At 27.9% G+C, this 22,382-nt stretch overlaps 1 protein-coding gene across 1 annotated transcript in view; it reads left to right on the top strand.

Moving 5' to 3' along the window:
* The window catches only part of LOC111618038 (ras-related protein Rab-18-like), a 32,385-nt gene that overhangs the window by 5,708 nt on the left and 4,295 nt on the right, over positions 1–22,382 (top strand). The window contains exons 2-6 of the mRNA XM_023359457.1: positions 3,168–3,223; positions 10,359–10,420; positions 11,388–11,460; positions 16,205–16,323; positions 19,404–19,529. Of these exons, the coding sequence (XP_023215225.1) occupies positions 3,168–3,223; positions 10,359–10,420; positions 11,388–11,460; positions 16,205–16,323; positions 19,404–19,529 (436 nt within the window). The remainder of the gene's footprint in view (positions 1–3,167; positions 3,224–10,358; positions 10,421–11,387; positions 11,461–16,204; positions 16,324–19,403; positions 19,530–22,382) is intronic.

Raw genomic sequence — 22,382 nt, 5'->3', positions numbered from 1 at the left:
CTAGGATCATCTTCAGGTTACACAAAGATTGAATGTTTCTATATATGAGAGACTAAAGTTATTGCAATGTTAACTGTATTAGTTTTCTTTTAATAAAAAAGTAATCAAGTATATCAAAAATATAAGTGCTTTTAATTAATTGCTTATTAAGTGTATTCTGGACCTACTTTATGAAAATAGTAATAGTAATTGTTTTATTTCATCTCAGAAATTATGATTATCAGAATGTGTATTAGAATGAGCAATTATTTATTATGACATCACAATGCTGGTCTGCTATTTTTAATAATTTTTTAATTTAAAATATATTCTTTCCATTTGAAATTAGTAGTGTCTTGCCCCTGTACATCATATTTTTATGTTAGCAATAGTCATGCAGGTCTCTATCTAACTCCTTTTAGAGGAAAATTTTTGAATTGAAGTAACTTGACTTTTGGTTTGCACCAGAAGTTCGTATATAGTTAATTGGGATCTCCTGCCTGTAATCTTTGTTGTGAAGTTTGATTCACTACTTTTATAGTTATTTCAAATNTGTCATGCTGTAGTGTAAGATCCACTTCTCACTCACAATTGACTTAAGCCAGTTGATTGTGTGGTGCTTGGGGAACAATGAATTGCAGATGGTTAGTTGTCAAATTTTGTTCACAGCAGTCAGTTTTTGGGGCAACTATTTGCCTAGTTTGTTCACATTGGCAACAGCATGAAGGAGATTGATGATGGTTTTATGGGAATACTTATATTGTGCTAATTCTCTGGTGGTCAACCATGGATTATTCGCTATCACTTGCTGGAGAATATTATCATCAATGGAATTGTTTCCTAGATGGAGTTCATCTTGAAGCAAGAAATCTCCATCATTGAATTTCTTGAAAGTTTCATGTTGTCAGACATTGCTGATGGATTTATATCCAATAAAATATGATAAAATGCCCTTTAGTTAATTTACTTTTATATCCATGTTGAATGTTCTAGAACTTTTTTTTCCAGTCATGTTTAGAAATGTCTAACTTTCACCTTTTACAACCTGGTATCAGTACTTTAAACAATTTAATGATATATTTGCATAAGTTATTAATGTATATTGTTTACTCAATTAAAATATAGCTTTAAAAATAATTTCAACAATTTCCATTATATTTATGCAGTTAATTCTCAAACATAAAAATGACCTTTAAAATTATTTTTGCAAATTTGCTTATGAATAACAATTATAAAATAATACATTATCAAAGTGTGTATAATTTAGTAGCCATATGTAATCAAATATTAATAAATAAATATAATAGTTCATTTTTAAAATGTTAAAATTTTTACAGCAATTGCTTAATTACATAACCTTGCTTTTATTATATAATAGAAAGATGTTAAGTACTGATTTTTTTAGAAATTTTAACTGATTTTACTTTGATATTGTTTTTTCTTTATTACAAAATTCAGTAGAAAGTGTAAAATTTGAAATTAAAAGAAGTTTTGCATTAACTATAGACACAAGTTGATAGTTAAGTATTTTAGAGGATGATGTGAAAAATTACATGAAAATAAAATATTAATATCATACTTTTTCAACACAATTTTCTGTTAATTTTTTTTTTTTATAAGGATGCTACAGGCAATTGCCACATAATTCAGTTGCCATGCCATGCAATTCTGTTTTAGATTTTAATTGATTGGTCGCTAAGCTAAATTGATCTAGCAGTTATTGACAGTTTTAGTATATTTTAATGCTAGCATAAATAAAAGGATATATTTTATGTCATCTCATGAAATTCCCTAATGATAGTTTGAAATTTAGTGTTTGGTCTATTTAAATAATTAGTTTTAATCTTTAGTGACTATTAGAATGAATTAATTTAGTCATATATTCAAAAATTGATAGTTTAAATTTCACAAAACAGTTGCCTTTTATCATTATTGATTGATTGGCAACACAATTTATATATAATTAAAAGGTCTCTTATATTTTAATCTCTTTTTTTTATATATAATTGAATTCAGTTTTAATTGTAATAAATAATAATAATATTTGTAGTTATGATTTAACAGTAGTAAAAATAAAAACTGTTGAAATAAACACTAAGATTTTTAAGATTAAGATTGTAGGCAGAATTGAAATAACTTATGACATCATGTTGTATATATACAGAAATATACCTTAGTGGAGTTCTTGGATAAATCATTAAGAATATTTAGAATTTTTTTAGTTCATGTGAATTTTTATAGGAAATCAACTTATTCAAAATAAAAAAAAAAAAGATTTGAAAGGCAATATAATGACACTTTTAAATGTTGGAAGAATCCGTAGCTTTTAGACAGAGGATATGGAGCAAAACATTGTTTTTAATCAATAAAAAATGATTGTATGATAAAGAAAATCACAAAGAAGAAACATATGCAGAATATAATACAGCTAATATTTAACTGTAGCATTTTTGCTATATTCTTAAATGATGAAAATTTGTCTTTTTGTGTTAAAATTGAAAACTCTGAAGTATATGCTGAGCTGGCAAAAATAAATACTTTTCAGTATATTGCATTATCTAATATATCATACTTAATTTAGAATTATTCACAAATCTAAAATTATCTTATTTTAAAATTTAGATTTGCATACTTAAACTTTTAAATTATAAAGTTATTTATATTATTAAAATTGTTTATTAGATATTAAGTTGCTGGAGTTATTTAAGATGTGAGTTTATTATCTTAATATTGTTAGAATATTAATTTGTAACATAAGTATACTAAAACAATGTTTTGAAATTTGATAACCAATGTGTATTCAACAACTGATGACCTATCAGATTAGCTTAAAATGTTGTTGTTTATTAAATATTATTTTGCTGTAGTTATTTAAAATATGAGTTTATCATCATGACATCTTCCTTCAGTTCAGTAATTTCTTTCTGTTGATATTTTCAAAACATTAATTGTCAATATGGATTTCTTAATTGCAAAACTTATAAATTCATATTACACAATTTTATATAAAAGTAAAGCTAATGATTGTACTTGATGTTTCAGTATATGAGCTAAGGAATTAATTTTCTGATAGATTTATTTGAATAATAATTGAAAAAATATTAATCATATAATCTTTTTTTACATATATATCTGAAATTTTGAATTCACTAAACTTTAATTGATTTTATTTTCTAAAAATTTTCTAGTTTGTTGCTGAGGTTCACAGATGATGTTTTTGATGCAGGATTAGCTGCAACAATAGGTAAGTAACATTTGAAAATGTTCAATATATTAATATTATACAGGGTGTCCTGCTCAAATCTCCCAAGTTTTAAATATCTGTATAAAATGAGTTATAAAGATAGGTTAATGAAATGTCTGTTGAAAATTCAACTAATACTTAAGTTTTATGAGCATATACTCAAAATACTTGCATTCTATTTCATAGAAGGAAAATAGCAACACTGCAGGAGAAAGAAGTCCATCACTTGCATCTTGCGTGAATACAACTACAGTTGCTTACTTAATGTTTAAATACTTAAATTGTGACATCCATAACATCTTTCTCTTGTTTGCATGTTGAAAATTTCATGTTATTACATGGCTTTTGAGGTCTTAAAAATGTTAGTTATGCAATATCATAAATTTGAGAGTGCACAGTCTAGTCGACAAAATTTTTTTAAGTACAGTATCTTAATATCTTTCAAGCACCTCACAATTCACACCTTCAATTTGAAGGCAGATGTTAATAAATCAGTCAAAAAATGAAAACCAAGGACAAAAAATGAGAAACATAATTTAAAATGACACTATTTATCATTTTCAATTTTGGTTTTAATAATTTTGATAGTGTAACAAAATTACTGATTCAAATTTTTTCACGTTTGTTAATATTTTATAAAATTTGGAAAGTTTATTAAGGGACAATTTAATAAATTTATAGCTTTGTAACAGATTACAGGCTTTATTGATGAAAAATAAATAAAAACAGTGTTTTACTTTCCCAGCTTGTTGTTTACAACACAGGAAAATATTGGAATTTTGTCAAATTTGATCCTCCAAGTTTTTTTTTGCAAATCTCCTAAATCCAAAAATGGCAATGAAAAAAATCCCATGTGTTGGTGTCTATTTCGTTTAATAAATCAGGATGGGGTAATGATTAAGAAATGAAATTTAGTGCAGTAGCTTGTGTATAAAGGGAATTGATGCTATTAAATTTTGAAGATTAAAGATCAAGGAGTGGGAAGACAGTCAGGGATCATGTTTAGATCATAACTCAAGTAAAGTCAGACTTGTGATTTTACTTGTTATTAGCAATTATAATTTTAGATAAAACTTGTCTCTACCCTCAAAATTAAACTACTTGCAATTTTGTAATTATTAATAATTTAAAATTTGTTTTTGAACAAAATCTTGTAATGAATGGTGTCGCAAACTAATTTTAAATTTATTCTATTATGATGTGTTTTCACAGGAAAAGTTATGCATTTTGTTTCTGGATTTTTTATTTAATGAAATGTCTTGTATTAAATTTTAATAATTCTGCAACTCTGAAAACTTTTTTAATTAATAATTTTAACCAATTAAAAATTTTAATTTGCAAAATTTAAGAAGATAACTCATTAGAAAAAATGGTAAATGTATAGGCAATTTTTCTCAATTTTTTTTTTTTTTAGAGATACATGCCATATATCTTCTAATAGACACCTCCTACATTTAATTATCGAACTGGCTGACTGACTCAGCACTTAATAGCGTATGGTTATACAGGTATACCTCACCTTATGTCGGTAATTGATTCCAGGAAAGGTGACATAATTTACTTGTTTTAAATTAATTTACGTTAATTTACTTGTCTCCAAATCTAATTGTCACTAGGCTAAACCATAAATTACCATTCCCGGTTTTGTATTTTATTTATTAATGCATTTTTAATAATATATGGTTAATAAGGATCTATTTTAAGCTTACAAACAAATAATTTTTAGTTTTTAATATAGTACAGAAAAAAGTAATGTAAATTTACGAATGCATGTACTGTAAATACAGTACATACTTGTAAATGTATATATTTTAATATAATTTCATGTGCTTTAAACGCTTTTCTAGTGATATTGAGACTTCAGTATTTGTGGCAGACAGACGTAAAGTCAAATAAAATGACAAACTTGATTTTTATTTTTCCATATACTTTTTTGACAAACGACGTATAATCGGGAATGACGTAAGTTGAGGTATACCTGTATTCTACAAAAAAATAAAGAAACCAAATAAAGAACATATCTAAATATACAGATATAACAAAGGATAATTAACAATCCTTTTTGCTAATTTTGGTCAACTGACTAGGATACGATGCACTTAAAAATGAAATCAGAAATTTTCGGTTTTGCCAGAGACTGGCATGTGCATAAATGCAACCTTTGCTATAAGGTTGCATTTATGCACATGCGAGAAGAGATGGGAAATGTGCAAAAACTAACTTTTTGGACCAGAATTCACAATCACAACATCGTTTATACAGAGGCGAGAAATTAATTTCTCACCTCTGTATAAACGATATAGATCTTAGCGAACATCAGTTCTAAATTATGTTGCTGTGGCAAATAGTGCCAATAGCAGAAAGCTCTATTTGTGGTATTTTCTGGTCATGATTACAAATTATGTTTGTTTATAATTTATAGTTTAAATTATTTTCATTATTCGTAATTACTATTAGGTAATAATGAAAATAAGTTATTAGCCTTTAAATAAAAGAAAACATTCTCAATCTAAATTATAACGTCAAATGAAACAAAACCCATAAACGTAAAATAACATTCAGACTTGACTCCTTACAAATAATATATATCATTGTGGCCAATTAATTTTATTTCACTGTTTCCTTGCTTAGAGTTACTATTCTCACTTATTTTGAAGTCATTTTTCTGTTCCGAGGTCTGCATGCCTTTCACTTGTTCCTCAGAAACATGTTGACCTCTTCTGTGACTTACACATGGATCCTATGACCAGAACCTTTCTGTGTCACTCATTTTGATTTAGGATTGGAAAATGATTTCTTCTAGATATGGTGAAACTCCCATTATATTGACACAACTGATTTGAATTTATCCTGCAGTGTTACCATTTTCCTTCTAGAGACCGATAACGCTACCAGAAGTCAGTGGCAGAAATTTTGAGTATGTGAAATTTGAATATTAGCTGACTTTTTGATAGAGATTTTATAATTTATCATCATCATAATTTCATTTTAGAGATACAGTAGACCCCCCTATAAAATGGGTTCATATAATTCGGATTCATATATAATGGCAAAAAAATTGCAACCATATTCGTATAAACACGCTAAAAGAGACTCCTATATAACGGTAAAATGTCATCACCGACTCGTGTCGTGACAGGATTGGTCGAATCTAGACCAATAGCGGATATTGCACAAACCGTTCAGTTTAAATGAGCAGCAGACCTACTAAAAACCATTTATTATTTAACATCCATAAAAATTATATTTATATTAATGACGTCTCCAAAGTTCAGCAAATTTTTCGCAGAAAAATAATTTATCAGAAAGCATGCGTGCCCCATTCGATGCACCGCTCCACAATGAAAATAAGCTTAAGCAATGGTGTCGTCAAACAGTGCATATTCAGTACATAATCCTACAATTTTTTGTTTATAGCTACAGTGACCATACGTCCTTTATTTAAGAGGACAGTCCTTTATTTCACTGCTCTGTCCTTTAACTTTATTTAAGAGGACAGTCCTTTATTTCACTGCTCTGTCCTTTAACTTTATTTATTTTCTAAAATAGGCATTTTGTCCTTTATTTTGTAAAGTTGACGCAAAGTTTAAAAAAATTTTTGAATAATATATTGAACAAGTTAGTTTTGTGTACGCCATCACGATCAGTGTTGCATTGCTACATAGAGCGCAGTAGTGCAGTGTGTTGCCAACCAAACGGCCCACTGACAGTACCAGGGGTTTCTTCCTATTGTTATTAGAAAAGTGGTTTTAGCATTAGAAAAATCAGAAAATATACAAGCCAAAAAATTCAATGATGCTGTGTACACATTTTATCAAACGTGCATAGATTATCTAAATGATTGGGACATGTTTTTTATTGAAATAGAGGTGTTTGAATGGGTCACATTATGTGAAATCCCTTTGTGGGCGAAGGTAGAGGAAAGCTATATCTTTATTTCGAATCATTGGTCCGTAAATATACTCGACGGTGAATTATTTGATGAAGTTTCATGTGTAAAAAAATATGTCACAAACGAAAAGATCGACGAATGGTGACAGAATAACCAGCCCTGCCATCAAAGGTGGATTGAGATTTTTGAACATTTTACAGCAAAAGAAATTGTTTTCAAAAACATTTGTAAAATCGTAGAATTTTCTTTGTCTCCCTGGATCTAATGCCCCCGTTGAACGAATATTTTCATTGCTGAATAATATGTGGACGAATGAAAAAACTGATTTAAAAGTAAGCACATTAGAAGCATGTATTTCCATCAAATACAACTTTCAAATGAACTGTATGGAATTTTATGACTTTAAAGCGTGAAACGGCGCTATAAAAAAATTAATTCTACTGAAAAGTATCAAAATTAATGTTATTTAAATTTTTACAATGTGTGTATGTGTAATAATTCAGATTGTTTAAAATTTTAATGTATGCATTGTTGTATGCTACTATTTTCGTAATAAATGTTATAAACTTATGAATTTTATAAGGTATTTTTTGATTTTCTTCGATATGTCCTTTATTTTCCCCCAAAAAATATGGTCACTGTATTTATAGCATAGTTTATATGGATTATTCCCAAAAAATTATACGTGCTTTGGAAATGTTGAGTCAGATTAGTCTAGAATTGATTTAATTTTATGGAAGAAAACCTTTCAAACAGCTGTAGTTCGTAAACTGCATGAGTGCCAGGCTGTGATTGGCTCATGTATTTAAGGACTCATAGAACATCAGTTTGATAAAGAATGGAAAGTATCTACCGTGTTATAGGGGGGTCGACTGTATTTGAAACTAGGAAGATTTGAGCAGGATGCAATGTTTATTAAATTATTATGAAAATTTTAAAGTATTTTAAAATCAAAATACCGTAAACTTTCAGTAACTTGGAATAATAGGGGTTGTCCAAGTTATTGGATGTTTTCTCCAAAGACATGGAAAATGAAAAAGGGGATATACAGTAATTTTTTATCACCTCTATACAGAAGTTTTACTGTACTTTGTAGGTTATACTGTTGAATTTATTATTACAGGAAATATTCTTAGAGCAAACTGGATGTGAGACAATGAGATATATACAGTACACTATACATTGCTGTATACTGTAGTGTCATGAAATTTTTGAGCTCATTTCTTGTAATGAGATATAGAAACACACCTACTAATTTCCATCAGTAGGTAATAATACAATAAAAACGTTTCTGAATAGGTGAAAAACATTCTTATTGTATTGTTACAGGAAATGAGCTCAAAACTTGTATGACAATATGGTATACAGCAATATACAGTCTTTAGTAACTACTGACTACAGTAATATAATGCATGATATTGCAAAGACAGCCAGATATTGGAAATACTCATTAATTATAATTTTGTCATAATTATAATTACTGATTGATTATAATTTTTCTATTTTCAAGTAATGTTAAATTACTGTAAGATTTTTCAAAAAAATCTGAGATTTGCAGGAGTTTATTGTACTTCCAATTTTTTTTATTTGTCATGTTAGAAAAGTTTATTATATGCATGTGAAATTCTGTTAGTCATGATTCAACTAATCAGGGACTCAGTCAGTTGTGATCCTTGGAATTCAAAATTAAGAGAAGAATTTGTAAATTACATATAAATGAATCGTTAACACTTTGAGTAATATAAGAAAATGGTCATTGTGAATTAGTTTCAAAGGAAAACATAAATAGCAGAAGGATCAGAGAATATTTTGCCATAGAAAGGATGGCTACTAACAAGCAGTGCTCTGGACTGACTCTCATTTTCACGATTTTTATATTGTCATAGAGATCAGCTGAAGACATAACAGATGATATAATTTCAGTTGCAGGGGGGGGCAGTTACAAGAATCTGCAAGCTATTAGATTGTAAAAAATTAATATAAAATAATACAAAGTATTTTTATGGTTACTATCAATTTCGTGTAAATTGTGAACATTTTCTAAGGCACTTAAATAATTGTGCCTTTGCTATTTTTTGACATTTTTTTTGTAAAAGTTGAAAAACAAAAAACTAGATCTTAAAACTTCAACGTAGCCTGAAGTACTATACCTATAAGTTTTTTCAGTACCAGAACCAATTAACTTCCAAGAATGTTATGTGAACTTTCTTTTTACCCTGTGATCATATCTCGGTGACAACTTTATACTGGATGGGTTATCTTCTAAAAAATTTACTAAACTACTTACTATGTTTCAAAAATTATTCACATGTTTTCATATAAACTTGACTTTTTATTTCATACAAAAGAACCAAAATCACATGATAAATTACTTCAGAATCACATTTAAAAAAATCATTAAACAGAAATTTTATAAAATGGAAGTTCTATTGTACTTTAAACATTACAGAAGAGATGCTTTGAGCATCTGATGTCATAGTTAACGAGTTTTTAATGAATTTTAATAACAATGACTTGTTTTGTTACCTTTATGAATATAGAAATATTTAATAAATTGTGATTTTAAGGAATTAAGAGTTTGGTACCACAAATACATGAATTGATTAACTAATATTTGAATTTAAAGGAAAAATTTATTCCTTATTTCTAAATACACAAAGCTCTTTGGAATTAAGCACAAAATTACTATGGAGAACTTATCACACAGGAAAACTTTTTTGAGAGAAAAAGTAGATTCTATTCTCTATTTCTTTCCAAAAGGAAATACAGTTTTGGCCATTTGTTCCTCATCAGTGTAGTGACTACTGGAATAACTAAGTACTTAAAAATATAGGAGTAAAACAAGTAAAACTTGCTAAAATATAAAAAAAAATTGGCAAGTGAAATGGTAAAAACATAACTTCCAAAATATAAATGTTGTTTTTTTTTTGTAAAAAATAAAATTTACTTCTTCTATCAAAAAAGTGTTCTTGTGTGATAAACACAAAATTGCTACGGAGAACTTAATTCCAAAGAACAACAGAGAACATGAAGCAATCAAATATATACAAAGCTGCTTATGCTTAGAAGGCATTGACAATTTTGCAGTAATTGTTATAAAACAGAAGTTAACAAATGTTATCTTTATGATTATCCTACAAACTTTGTAAATAAGCATATTTATTTATATGTGCATGCACATGTACAGTACATAATACAATGTATGTATGTAATAATTTTTAAAAATTAATTAATTTTTTTTAGGTGTTGATTTTAAAGTTAAAGTAATTACTGTTGATGGGAATACAGCAAAGTTAGCTATTTGGGTGAGTTTAAAAATAGAAATTTGTATTTTTTATAATAACAATATAATTTTATTAAACAATAGGATTAATTATCAAATTAATATAAATGTTTAGTTTTGAATAAATATTGACAAAATTTTATGATTAAAAATTTATCAGACATCTCTATTTCTAGCAATCATTTTCCTACTTTCCATTTCTGACTAGTTACTAAGGACAGTAGTTTCAGATGATAAAATAACTGACTTAACTAGTAATAGTTAGTTCTGATCATTAATTACTATGCAAGATTCTGACACAACTTAAAGATTTAGTATAAAATGTTTTGTAACTTAATTGAATTTAACATGAAAAATAGCTTTCAAAGTAATCAAGCTTTTTGACTGAATAACTTTATTTCAAGCTCTCTTGTATTTATTTTATGTTGTGATTGATTGAATTCTCTGATTACTTGCTGTTTTTATTTCTGATAGTTATGTTTATTGTTATTTGTATTTATTTCAAATTAACAGAACAAAGAGTGTTTTGTTGTATAGTGTCTAGAGGTATTCTTAATTGCAATGTTTTAAAAGATATAAGTAAACAGAGTATACTGTTTTTAAATCTGTGTGGTCTTCAAGAGATGACAAAGAATTGTATATTCTTAAAGTAAAACTTTTATTACAGTTTAATTATGTATTTACATTAAATTTATAACTTATTATTAATAATTTGATTAATTATTATTTAGATTTACTCAATAAACTGTGAAATGTAAATATATTCATAATGAAATGTGTATTTAGAGATATCATGATTCCTTATTTTGCTACAAAATAAAATTAAATAAGCATTCTTAAATTGAAGTTTTTTCACTGTACATAACAATTTTTATTAATTAGTATTAAGATAAATATGAATAGTAGTTAAGTATATGTAATTAATTAATAAACATATATTAACAGTAATATTTTGTATGAAAATCGTGATGATTATTGAATATTTTTAGGATACTGCTGGATCAGAGAGGTTTAGAACACTTACACCCAGTTATTATAGAGGGGCACAAGGTGCAATTTTAGGTAAGCTTTACATTTAAAATTGCTCGTAATAGTGAGTTTTTAAGTGAGAAACATAAAATATAATATCAGGTTATAAAGGTGAAATTTAATGTTTTGAAAAAACTTTGATAATTAAGTCAACAAAAATTACAGTTCAGATTTGTAGGCAAACACCATTAGCATCAATCATATCTTACTACACTTTGTTGCAAACTTTCAATCCCATGAACATAGAATGACTGGGGTTTACTTTGAAAAAGTCTTTAGTGTTATGTATTGTCAGTGAACTGTATATTGGTAATATGGCTCTGCAGACTGAAATAGATGATAGTAAGTTGGCACCAAGTCTGGGCTGTAAAGTGGATGAAGCAGAACGTTCCAGCCCTGACTGGCCAGCTTCTCTAAGGTCATTTGTTCTATGTGATGGTGTGCTGTTGTGGCAANTTTATTTATATGTGCATGCACATGTACAGTACATAATACAATGTATGTATGTAATAATTTTTAAAAATTAATTAATTTTTTTTAGGTGTTGATTTTAAAGTTAAAGTAATTACTGTTGATGGGAATACAGCAAAGTTAGCTATTTGGGTGAGTTTAAAAAATGGTCATTGTGAATTAGTTTCAAAGGAAAACATAAATAGCAGAAGGATCAGAGAATATTTTGCCATAGAAAGGATGGCTACTAACAAGCAGTGATCTGGACTGACTCTCATTTTCACGATTTTTATATTGTCATAGAGATCAGCTGAAGACATAACAGATGATATAATTTCAGTTGCAGGGGGGGCAGTTACAAGAATCTGCAAGCTATTAGATTGTAAAAAATTAATATAAAATAATACAAAGTATTTTTATGGTTACTATCAATTTTGTGTAAATTGTGAACATTTTCTAAGGCACTTAAATAATTGTGCTTTTGCTATTTTTTGACTTTTTTTTGTAAAAGTTGAAAAACAAAAAACTAGATCTTAAAACTTCAACGTAGCCTGAAGTACTATACCTATAAGTTTTTTCAGTACCTGAACCAATTAACTTCCAAGAATGTTATGTGAACTTCCTTTTTACCCTGTGATCATATCTCGGTGACAACTTTATACTGGATGGGTTATCTTCTAAAAAATTTACTAAACTACTTACTATGTTTCAAAAATTATTCACATGTTTTCATATAAACTTGACTTTTTATTTCATACAAAAGAACCAAAATCACATGATAAATTACTTCAGAATCACATTTAAAAAAATCATTAAACAGAAATTTTATAAAATGGAAGTTCTATTGTACTTTAAACATTACAGAAGAGATGCTTTGAGCATCTGATGTCATAGTTAATGAGTTTTTAATGAATTTTAATAACAATGACTTGTTTTGTTACCTTTATGAATATAGAAATATTTAATAAATTGTGATTTTAAGGAATTAAGAGTTTGGTACCACAAATACATGAATTGATTAACTAATATTTGAATTTAAAGGAAAAATTTATTCCTTATTTCTAAATACACAAAGCTCTTTGGAATTAAGCACAAAATTACTATGGAGAACTTATCACACAGGAAAACTTTTTTGAGAGAAAAAGTAGATTCTATTCTCTATTTCTTTCCAAAAGGAAATACAGTTTTGGCCATTTGTTCCTCATCAGTGTAGTGACTACTGGAATAACTAAGTACTTAAAAATATAGGAGTAAAACAAGTAAAACTTGCTAAAATATAAAAAAAAATTGGCAAGTGAAATGGTAAAAACATAACTTCCAAAATATAAATGTTGTTTTTTTTTTGTAAAAAATAAAATTTACTTCTTCTATCAAAAAAGTGTTCTTGTGTGATAAACACAAAATTGCTACGGAGAACTTAATTCCAAAGAACAACAGAGAACATGAAGCAATCAAATATATACAAAGCTGCTTATGCTTAGAAGGCATTGACAATTTTGCAGTAATTGTTATAAAACAGAAGTTAACAAATGTTATCTTTATGATTATCCTACAAACTTTGTAAATAAGCATATTTATTTATATGTGCATGCACATGTACAGTACATAATACAATGTATGTATGTAATAATTTTTAAAAATTAATTAATTTTTTTTAGGTGTTGATTTTAAAGTTAAAGTAATTACTGTTGATGGGAATACAGCAAAGTTAGCTATTTGGGTGAGTTTAAAAATAGAAATTTGTATTTTTTATAATAACAATATAATTTTATTAAACAATAGGATTAATTATCAAATTAATATAAATGTTTAGTTTTGAATAAATATTGACAAAATTTTATGATTAAAAATTTATCAGACATCTCTATTTCTAGCAATCATTTTCCTACTTTCCATTTCTGACTAGTTACTAAGGACAGTAGTTTCAGATGATAAAATAACTGACTTAACTAGTAATAGTTAGTTCTGATCATTAATTACTATGCAAGATTCTGACACAACTTAAAGATTTAGTATAAAATGTTTTGTAACTTAATTGAATTTAACATGAAAAATAGCTTTCAAAGTAATCAAGCTTTTTGACTGAATAACTTTATTTCAAGCTCTCTTGTATTTATTTTATGTTGTGATTGATTGAATTCTCTGATTACTTGCTGTTTTTATTTCTGATAGTTATGTTTATTGTTATTTGTATTTATTTCAAATTAACAGAACAAAGAGTGTTTTGTTGTATAGTGTCTAGAGGTATTCTTAATTGCAATGTTTTAAAAGATATAAGTAAACAGAGTATACTGTTTTTAAATCTGTGTGGTCTTCAAGAGATGACGAAGAATTGTATATTCTTAAAGTAAAACTTTTATTACAGTTTAATTATGTATTTACATTAAATTTATAACTTATTATTAATAATTTGATTAATTATTATTTAGATTTACTCAATAAACTGTGAAATGTAAATATATTCATAATGAAATGTGTATTTAGAGATATCATGATTCCTTATTTTGCTACAAAATAAAATTAAATAAGCATTCTTAAATTGAAGTTTTTTCACTGTACATAACAATTTTTATTAATTAGTATTAAGATAAATATGAATAGTAGTTAAGTATATGTAATTAATTAATAAACATATATTAACAGTAATATTTTGTATGAAAATCGTGATGATTATTGAATATTTTTAGGATACTGCTGGATCAGAGAGGTTTAGAACACTTACACCCAGTTATTATAGAGGGGCACAAGGTGCAATTTTAGGTAAGCTTTACATTTAAAATTGCTCGTAATAGTGAGTTTTTAAGTGAGAAACATAAAATATAATATCAGGTTATAAAGGTGAAATTTAATGTTTTGAAAAAACTTTGATAATTAAGTCAACAAAAATTACAGTTCAGATTTGTAGGCAAACACCATTAGCATCAATCATATCTTACTACACTTTGTTGCAAACTTTCAATCCCATGAACATAGAATGACTGGGGTTTACTTTGAAAAAGTCTTTAGTGTTATGTATTGTCAGTGAACTGTATATTGGTAATATGGCTCTGCAGACTGAAATAGATGATAGTAAGTTGGCACCAAGTCTGGGCTGTAAAGTGGATGAAGCAGAACGTTCCAGCCCTGACTGGCCAGCTTCTCTAAGGTCATTTGTTCTATGTGATGGTGTGCTGTTGTGGCAAAATCAGACTTTGTCAATTTTTGGACAAGGTTCTTTAATCTTGATGTTCAAACAATATAATTGTTTATAGAGTTCTTTTATGACAGTGATATTGGTTAGAAGCAGCTCTATTGTGATGATGCCAAGCAAACACAGATCATAGTCTACTTCTGCACTATTGGCCCTTTGATATTTGCAACAGATGATTGACTGTTGTTCACCTATGAACTCTTGCATGTCATGCTGTAGTGTAAGATCCACTTCTCACTCACAATTGACTTAAGCCAGTTGATTGTGTGGTGCTTGGGGAACAATGAATTGCAGATGGTTAGTTGTCAAATTTTGTTCACAGCAGTCAGTTTTTGGGGCAACTATTTGCCTAGTTTGTTCACATTGGCAACAGCATGAAGGAGATTGATGATGGTTTTATGGGAATACTTATATTGTGCTAATTCTCTGGTGGTCAACCATGGATTATTCGCTATCACTTGCTGGAGAATATTATCATCAATGGAATTGTTTCCTAGATGGAGTTCATCTTGAAGCAAGAAATCTCCATCATTGAATTTCTTGAAAGTTTCATGTTGTCAGACATTGCTGATGGATTTATATCCAATAAAATATGATAAAATGCCCTTTAGTTAATTTACTTTTATATCCATGTTGAATGTTCTAGAACTTTTTTTTCCAGTCATGTTTAGAAATGTCTAACTTTCACCTTTTACAACCTGGTATCAGTACTTTAAACAATTTAATGATATATTTGCATAAGTTATTAATGTATATTGTTTACTCAATTAAAATATAGCTTTAAAAATAATTTCAACAATTTCCATTATATTTATGCAGTTAATTCTCAAACATAAAAATGACCTTTAAAATTATTTTTGCAAATTTGCTTATGAATAACAATTATAAAATAATACATTATCAAAGTGTGTATAATTTAGTAGCCATATGTAATCAAATATTAATAAATAAATATAATTTGATTTTAAATAAGTGGAGCAAATTTTAACATTTATTAAAATGCATACTAATAAAGTTATTGCTTTTTATTTTGTTAATGTAATTAGTAAAACATTTGGAAAGTATTATGTAGATGTTAACTCATTTTAGTTATTTTATTGAATAAAATTAATAAAATGAAAAACTTAAATTTTATAGTTTATGATGTGACTAATAGAGCAAGTTTTGTAAAATTGGACCAATGGCTAAATGAATTAGAAACTTATTCTACAAGAAGTGGTATTGTAAAAATGCTTGTTGGGAACAAGATTGATAAGGTAATTTGAATTTAACTTAAAAATTTTGATAGTTACATTGTTAAATTACACATAAATGAAACTTTTTTAAGTTGTTATTAAACAGATTACTCACTGCAAAACTGAATAATATAAATGACGGTATATTGAGAAATCTAGTACTCTTGCTAAGTCAAATCTTATTTTTGTTTCAGTTTGACTTCCATAGACTCTAGGTATTGTGTGTCTGAACACAACACAAATTATATTTTGACAGAGCAATTATAAGAAATAAATGATCCATCACAATAGACTGGATATTATCCTCATTGATAAAGTGCACAAAACTATCTATATTATTGATATCACTATACCAAATACATATAATCTACAAAATAGCAATACAGGAAAAAAAAAAAAAGTAAATATACTGCTCTTTCTCTCAAGAAGTAAAACACTTGTGATGTGGAGTTTATTCATTTTCCATATCAATAGTTCTTTCAGCCACAGGAGTTATCCCACATTCATTACATAAAAGCCTAAAGAGAATAGAATATGAGAGAATAAATTCACTGAAATTTATATAGCTATTTATAAAAAGTTATCATTCTGGCAACTTGTCAGATTGTCAGAAAATTTCTCCAAACTGTTTAAAATTTCATACTGGTCTCACAGGCTGTCTTCTGGGCCTGCCTGCTAGATTAATGCTGGACACAATTTGAGAATGATATACAGTAAAAATAATAGTGCACTAACAATGTTTATTTGCTTTTATTAGCTGATTTATTTTTAGTTTGATATTAAATTCTGGAGTTTTCTTTTCTACTATGTCTGAAGTACTGTATTGTTTGTATAATGACATTTACTGAAATATTACTGCAATAAGATTGTAACTCAAAATTTCATTAATTCAAATGATTCTCTGACACTTCCATTTTTGACTTATCAATAGTCAACTATAGATGAAAGCTTCGTCAATTTAGTAGGCATATTGTCCAAAATCATATACTTTGGAAACTTAGTGTATGATTTGGACAGATCAGTTAAATTACTTTTTTACTCAGAAGGTTTAGACTGATGGTGAGAAAGAAAAGAGACAGATCAACTAATGGATTGAATGATGTTGGAGCAAGAATTTACTTTAGTCTGTATCTCATGGTGTTGTGAACTAGTGGGATTTGGATATCAGAGAAGTTATAAGGTACAGACAGGACAAGTTTTGATATTACATGAGTTTTCTCACATAACCAATTAAATTTCTCAAGCTTCTTCTTAACCACTAAATCCTGTAGTGTGTGTGTGATGGGTCAGGGTGGTGGTTTCCTTGAGAACCTTGGACCTATCATGGAATGAGCGTGTGTGAAATTTAATGATTTGTTTAGTCACATAATATGAAATCAGTTTTATTTAAATCAACACTCCCACTGCATATTATGTCAGTTATGTATGAAATAAACAAGCGTGTGTAGACAGGTCAGTTTAGTAAAGTACATGTTAAGATGAGTGTTTGAGAATCTTTGATAAAAACATGGTGTTAGCACATGATGGGTCAGGGTGGTGGTTTCCTTGAGAACCTTGGACCTATCATGGAATGAGCATGTGTGAAATTTAATAATTTGTTTAGTCACATAATATGAAATCAGTTTTATTTAAATCAACACTTCCACTGCATATTATGTCAGTTATGTATGAAATAAACAAGTGTAGACAGGTCAGTTTAGTAAAGTACATGTAAAGATGAGTGTTTGAGAATCTTTGATAAAAACATGGTGTTAGCACATTGGAGGACCTTTATGTGAATGGAATTCTGACAGATGTCACCTATCTGAATGTTGTTGTTGATCAAGTACACACCTCCATGCTACTGTGTTTCCTGATGGAGATAGCTTTTATCAGCAAAACAATGCTCCATGTTACACGACTAGGATTGTCAGAATGTTGTTCACAGAACAACTTCCTGAAAGAGTGAGTTCCAGTTATTACCATGGCCTCTGAATTCTTCTGAGAGTCCAGTTGAGTACATGTGATTTGAGTTAGAGAACTGGGCTCATGATATATCACCTCAACGACAAAATTTTCAACAACTGAAGGCTCTTCTAGTGACATCTTGGTTTTTCTCTCATTAGATACCTATCAAAGTCTTGTAGAATCCATGGCTTGTCAGGTTCAGGCTGTTTCTGCAGAAAAAGGAATGTCAACATCTATTCAGTATAATGCCATAATGTTTAAAATGGTTTGTGTATGTGATTTTATGCAGTGTTCTATTTCATTCATTGATTTAAATTTTTAAATTTTACTGCAAAATTTTATAAACTTTTATTAAACTTCTTATTGTAACAATGTTATTGAAATCAGCATGATTGTATCATTGTCCAGATTTCTCTAGGTAAACTCCATAGTATTCTTAAGAATAGTACTAATTATTAACTAAAGATATTTTGTTGCTTTATAAATAATTGTGTAACAAAATGAAATCTTAAATTCTAGCACCTTGTCAGAAGACAAGCTGTGAAGGCTGATCCTTTAAACTTAAAGGAATCATAAGATCTCTGGAATATAAATTTTATATTTTATATATATATACATACAGCTATAGCTATGGGTTATGTATATCAAAGGTTTGTCCTCGGGTTTTATGGTTTATCCTTGTGGTTATAACAAGGAAGTGGACACTTCTATGACTTTCTTGCTCGAGTTTGAATATTAGACTACATAAGTTATTATTAACTTCATTCAAAAACGCTCAGTCGCTTAGGTTTTGATTGTCAGATTTAATTTATTTTGTTTGTTATATCACTTTATAAATAATTGTTGATTTTAAAAAATTTTTAAATTTTAATCTATGTTTAAGGTTTTTAAAAATTTAACATAATTTTCAATTGACATATAAAATAAAATACATTTTAAAATATTTTTACAATATTTTTATGAAAATTTACAGAAATTTCAAAAAATTATATAAATTTGAAAAACTGTATAGTTTAATGTTAAATACAGTATTTTGTAGTATGGTTAGACTGTAATATGAATGTTTATCAAAATTTTAAAAATTTATTATATATTTATTACTATATATAAACGAAGAAACTATGTAGCTTTACAAAATAATTATTTTCTTTCAGGAAAATCAAGTAGTTAGTCGTGAAGAAGGAATGAAATATGCCAGAAAACATTCCATGTTGTTTATAGAAGCAAGTGCAAAAACTAAAGATGGTGTTCAGTGTGCATTCGAAGAATTGGTTGAAAAGGTCAATTGTATTTTTCATATATTTTGCATAAGAATATATTGAAAACAAAATCAGATTCAAAATTATAATTTGTATTAAATTAAAATATATTAAGACGTATTGTAATAAAATTATAAAATCTACAAAATTATTTAAAAAATCATACCTAATTGGAAGGATGCAGAATAATTTTCAAGGCCAAAAATTTTCTTAGAACATAAATTTTACATAACAAATTTCCCATAGTGCAACACACTACTGCACAAAATAAAACATTTTATGAATAAATTAATAATTATTACTGTATAGTTTGAAATATTCTAATTAAATCATACAAATAGTTAAATAGGTCTACCATATAATTTGCTACACAACATGATGAACTGACATTAACATAAACGTTTTTTTAAATTAAAAGAATGCTTTAAGTACATATTAACATAGAATAGCATGTATAATTATAAACTTGATATACTATGTTGATTTAATAGAAATAAAATTTAAATTTGAATGTGATGGGCATTATTACCAACACATAGATGACCTATTTTTAGCACAAGGCACTAGTAACAGATGACTTAACATCCAAAACCACAAAAATTTCTTTATAATGATGATGATATAATTTTTTTGTGAAAATTGTTTAAATATACCAATGTTTTGCAAAAGGATTCAATTTTTTGAGTTTTTGACTGACTTTCGCTTTTGTTTGAAAATGTGACCATAGTGTTTATTTTAATGGTTTTTATTAACCAATAAGATAAACACTGCATTATTTGATGCCTTATTACTGTTTTTCATAAGTTAAGGTATAATACATACTTATTTAGTTTGCATTGAAAAGTAAGAATGGGATAAATTTTAAAACAAAAATATATCTATGAAAAATGAGAAATAAAGGAAAATATGTTCATAAAGTGATAAAACTTCTGTTTAGTTTATTAATGAACTTCTGTTTAGTTTATTCTGAAAAAATCTTTAAATGCAGTTTATTAATTTGTAAGTTTTCTTTGCAGGGCATGAGTGATTGTTTTGTTTTAATTTTAATTTGATCCAAAATTTCACCTGTTAAATAGTGTCAAAATAATTTTGAAATTAAACAGAGTTTCTTTTTTGAATCTTTTAAAGCTCTGTTTTGTTTTCCTCAGGACTGCTTTAATTTCCCGTGAAACATGTTTGTGAATTTAGACAGTCTTCACACCTAGATTTGCTATAATTAAATAGGTTTAAAAAATTATTATCATCAAATAAGATTTTGACATCAAACACAGTTACATACAATAATATTGCTAAACATTATCTTTATTTCTTTTATTGAAACAAAATACATCATATACAACAGCATTTCATTGCTTTTACATTAGAGACAGAACAACAGCATTTTATTTGTTGTTCTGTCTCTAATGAATCCAATAGAAATACAGTAGAGTTTCAATAGTTTTGAGACACTACTGCCCTTAAGCCGAAGTACAGTTACTCAATCAAAATGCATAAAAATTACATATTTGGATAATTCAAATCAAGTATATGATAAGACATAAATTGAAATTGTAAGCACACTGAAAGGTCTATATCTGCTTTCGATTTATTGCATTATCCAATGATATACAGTCGACCCCCCCATAACACGGTAGATACGTTCCACTTTATAAGAATTTCAAGTTGTAGGAATCCTTAAATACATGAGCCAATCACAGCCTGGCATGTGTGCAGTTTACAGACTATGGCTGTTTGAAAGGTTTTCTTCCATAAAATTATTCAATTCTAGACTAATTTGACTCAACATTTCCAAAACACATATAATTTTTTGGGAATAATCCATATGAACTATGCTATAAACAAAAAATTGTAGGATTACTTACCAAGTGTGCACCGTTCAACAACACCATTGCTTAAGCTTGTTTTCGTCGCGGAGCAGTGCATCGAACGGCGGGCGCGTTTTCTGATAAGTTATTTTTCTGCGAAAAATTCACTGAACTTTGGAGACATCATTAATAGAAATAATTTTTATGGCCTTTGAATAAGAAATGTTTTTTTCACAAGAAATGTATAAAATTACAGTACTGTATTAGACTTACAGTACCTAATTTATATACTGTACAGATGATAGTAAACTCAACTTACCTGCCTAAACTCTCCGTAGCGTGTAAGTAGTTCAGCTGCTCGTCCACTATTGGTCCAGATTCGACCAATCCTGTCACGACACGAGTCAGCGATGATGTTTTATCGTATTTTACGAGTCTCTTTTAGCATCTTTGTACGAATACGGTCACAATTTTTTCACCGTGATATACGAATCCGCATTATATGAACCCGCATTATAGGGGGGTCGACTATAGTTGCCACTTGCCCTGTATTGTATTGTTACAGGATTCTTGTCATTGTTATTATTACTACTAAAGTGATATTTTAATATAATGGATGTATCATTATCACCTATTTGGATGTTCCATATTTCATTACCCATGAGGCAACAATCCTACTTTCAGGACTTGTCCAGTTGAAAACACTTCAGTGTAGCATTGAGGTTTTCAATAAAAGCTTTCTAAAGTACTATATTTTGCTTAGTGGAGAGAGTTACTGTTACTTTTGTTTTGACATTTTATAAATTTCAGTAATAATGAGTAACAAAGATAAAAAAAAAAAAATTTGTTTCCATGCAAATGAAATAAATATGTACAGTCGATCCCCCTATAAGATCATTGATTTTTCCGTTTTATCTGAATTACATGTTGTACGAGTCACTTAGATTTTACAAATACGTGTGCCGGGCTGTGAACGGCTCACATATTTGTAAAATCTAAGTGACTCGTACAACATGTAATTCAGATAAAACGGAAAAATCAATGATCTTATAGGGGGGTCGACTGTAAA

Source organism: Centruroides sculpturatus, unplaced genomic scaffold (assembly GCF_000671375.1).
Source record: "Centruroides sculpturatus isolate CEXI.00-Female unplaced genomic scaffold, Cexi_2.0 scaffold47, whole genome shotgun sequence".
NCBI lineage: Eukaryota > Metazoa > Arthropoda > Arachnida > Scorpiones > Buthidae > Centruroides > Centruroides sculpturatus.
This window is presented reverse-complemented; position numbering and strand designations above follow the sequence as displayed.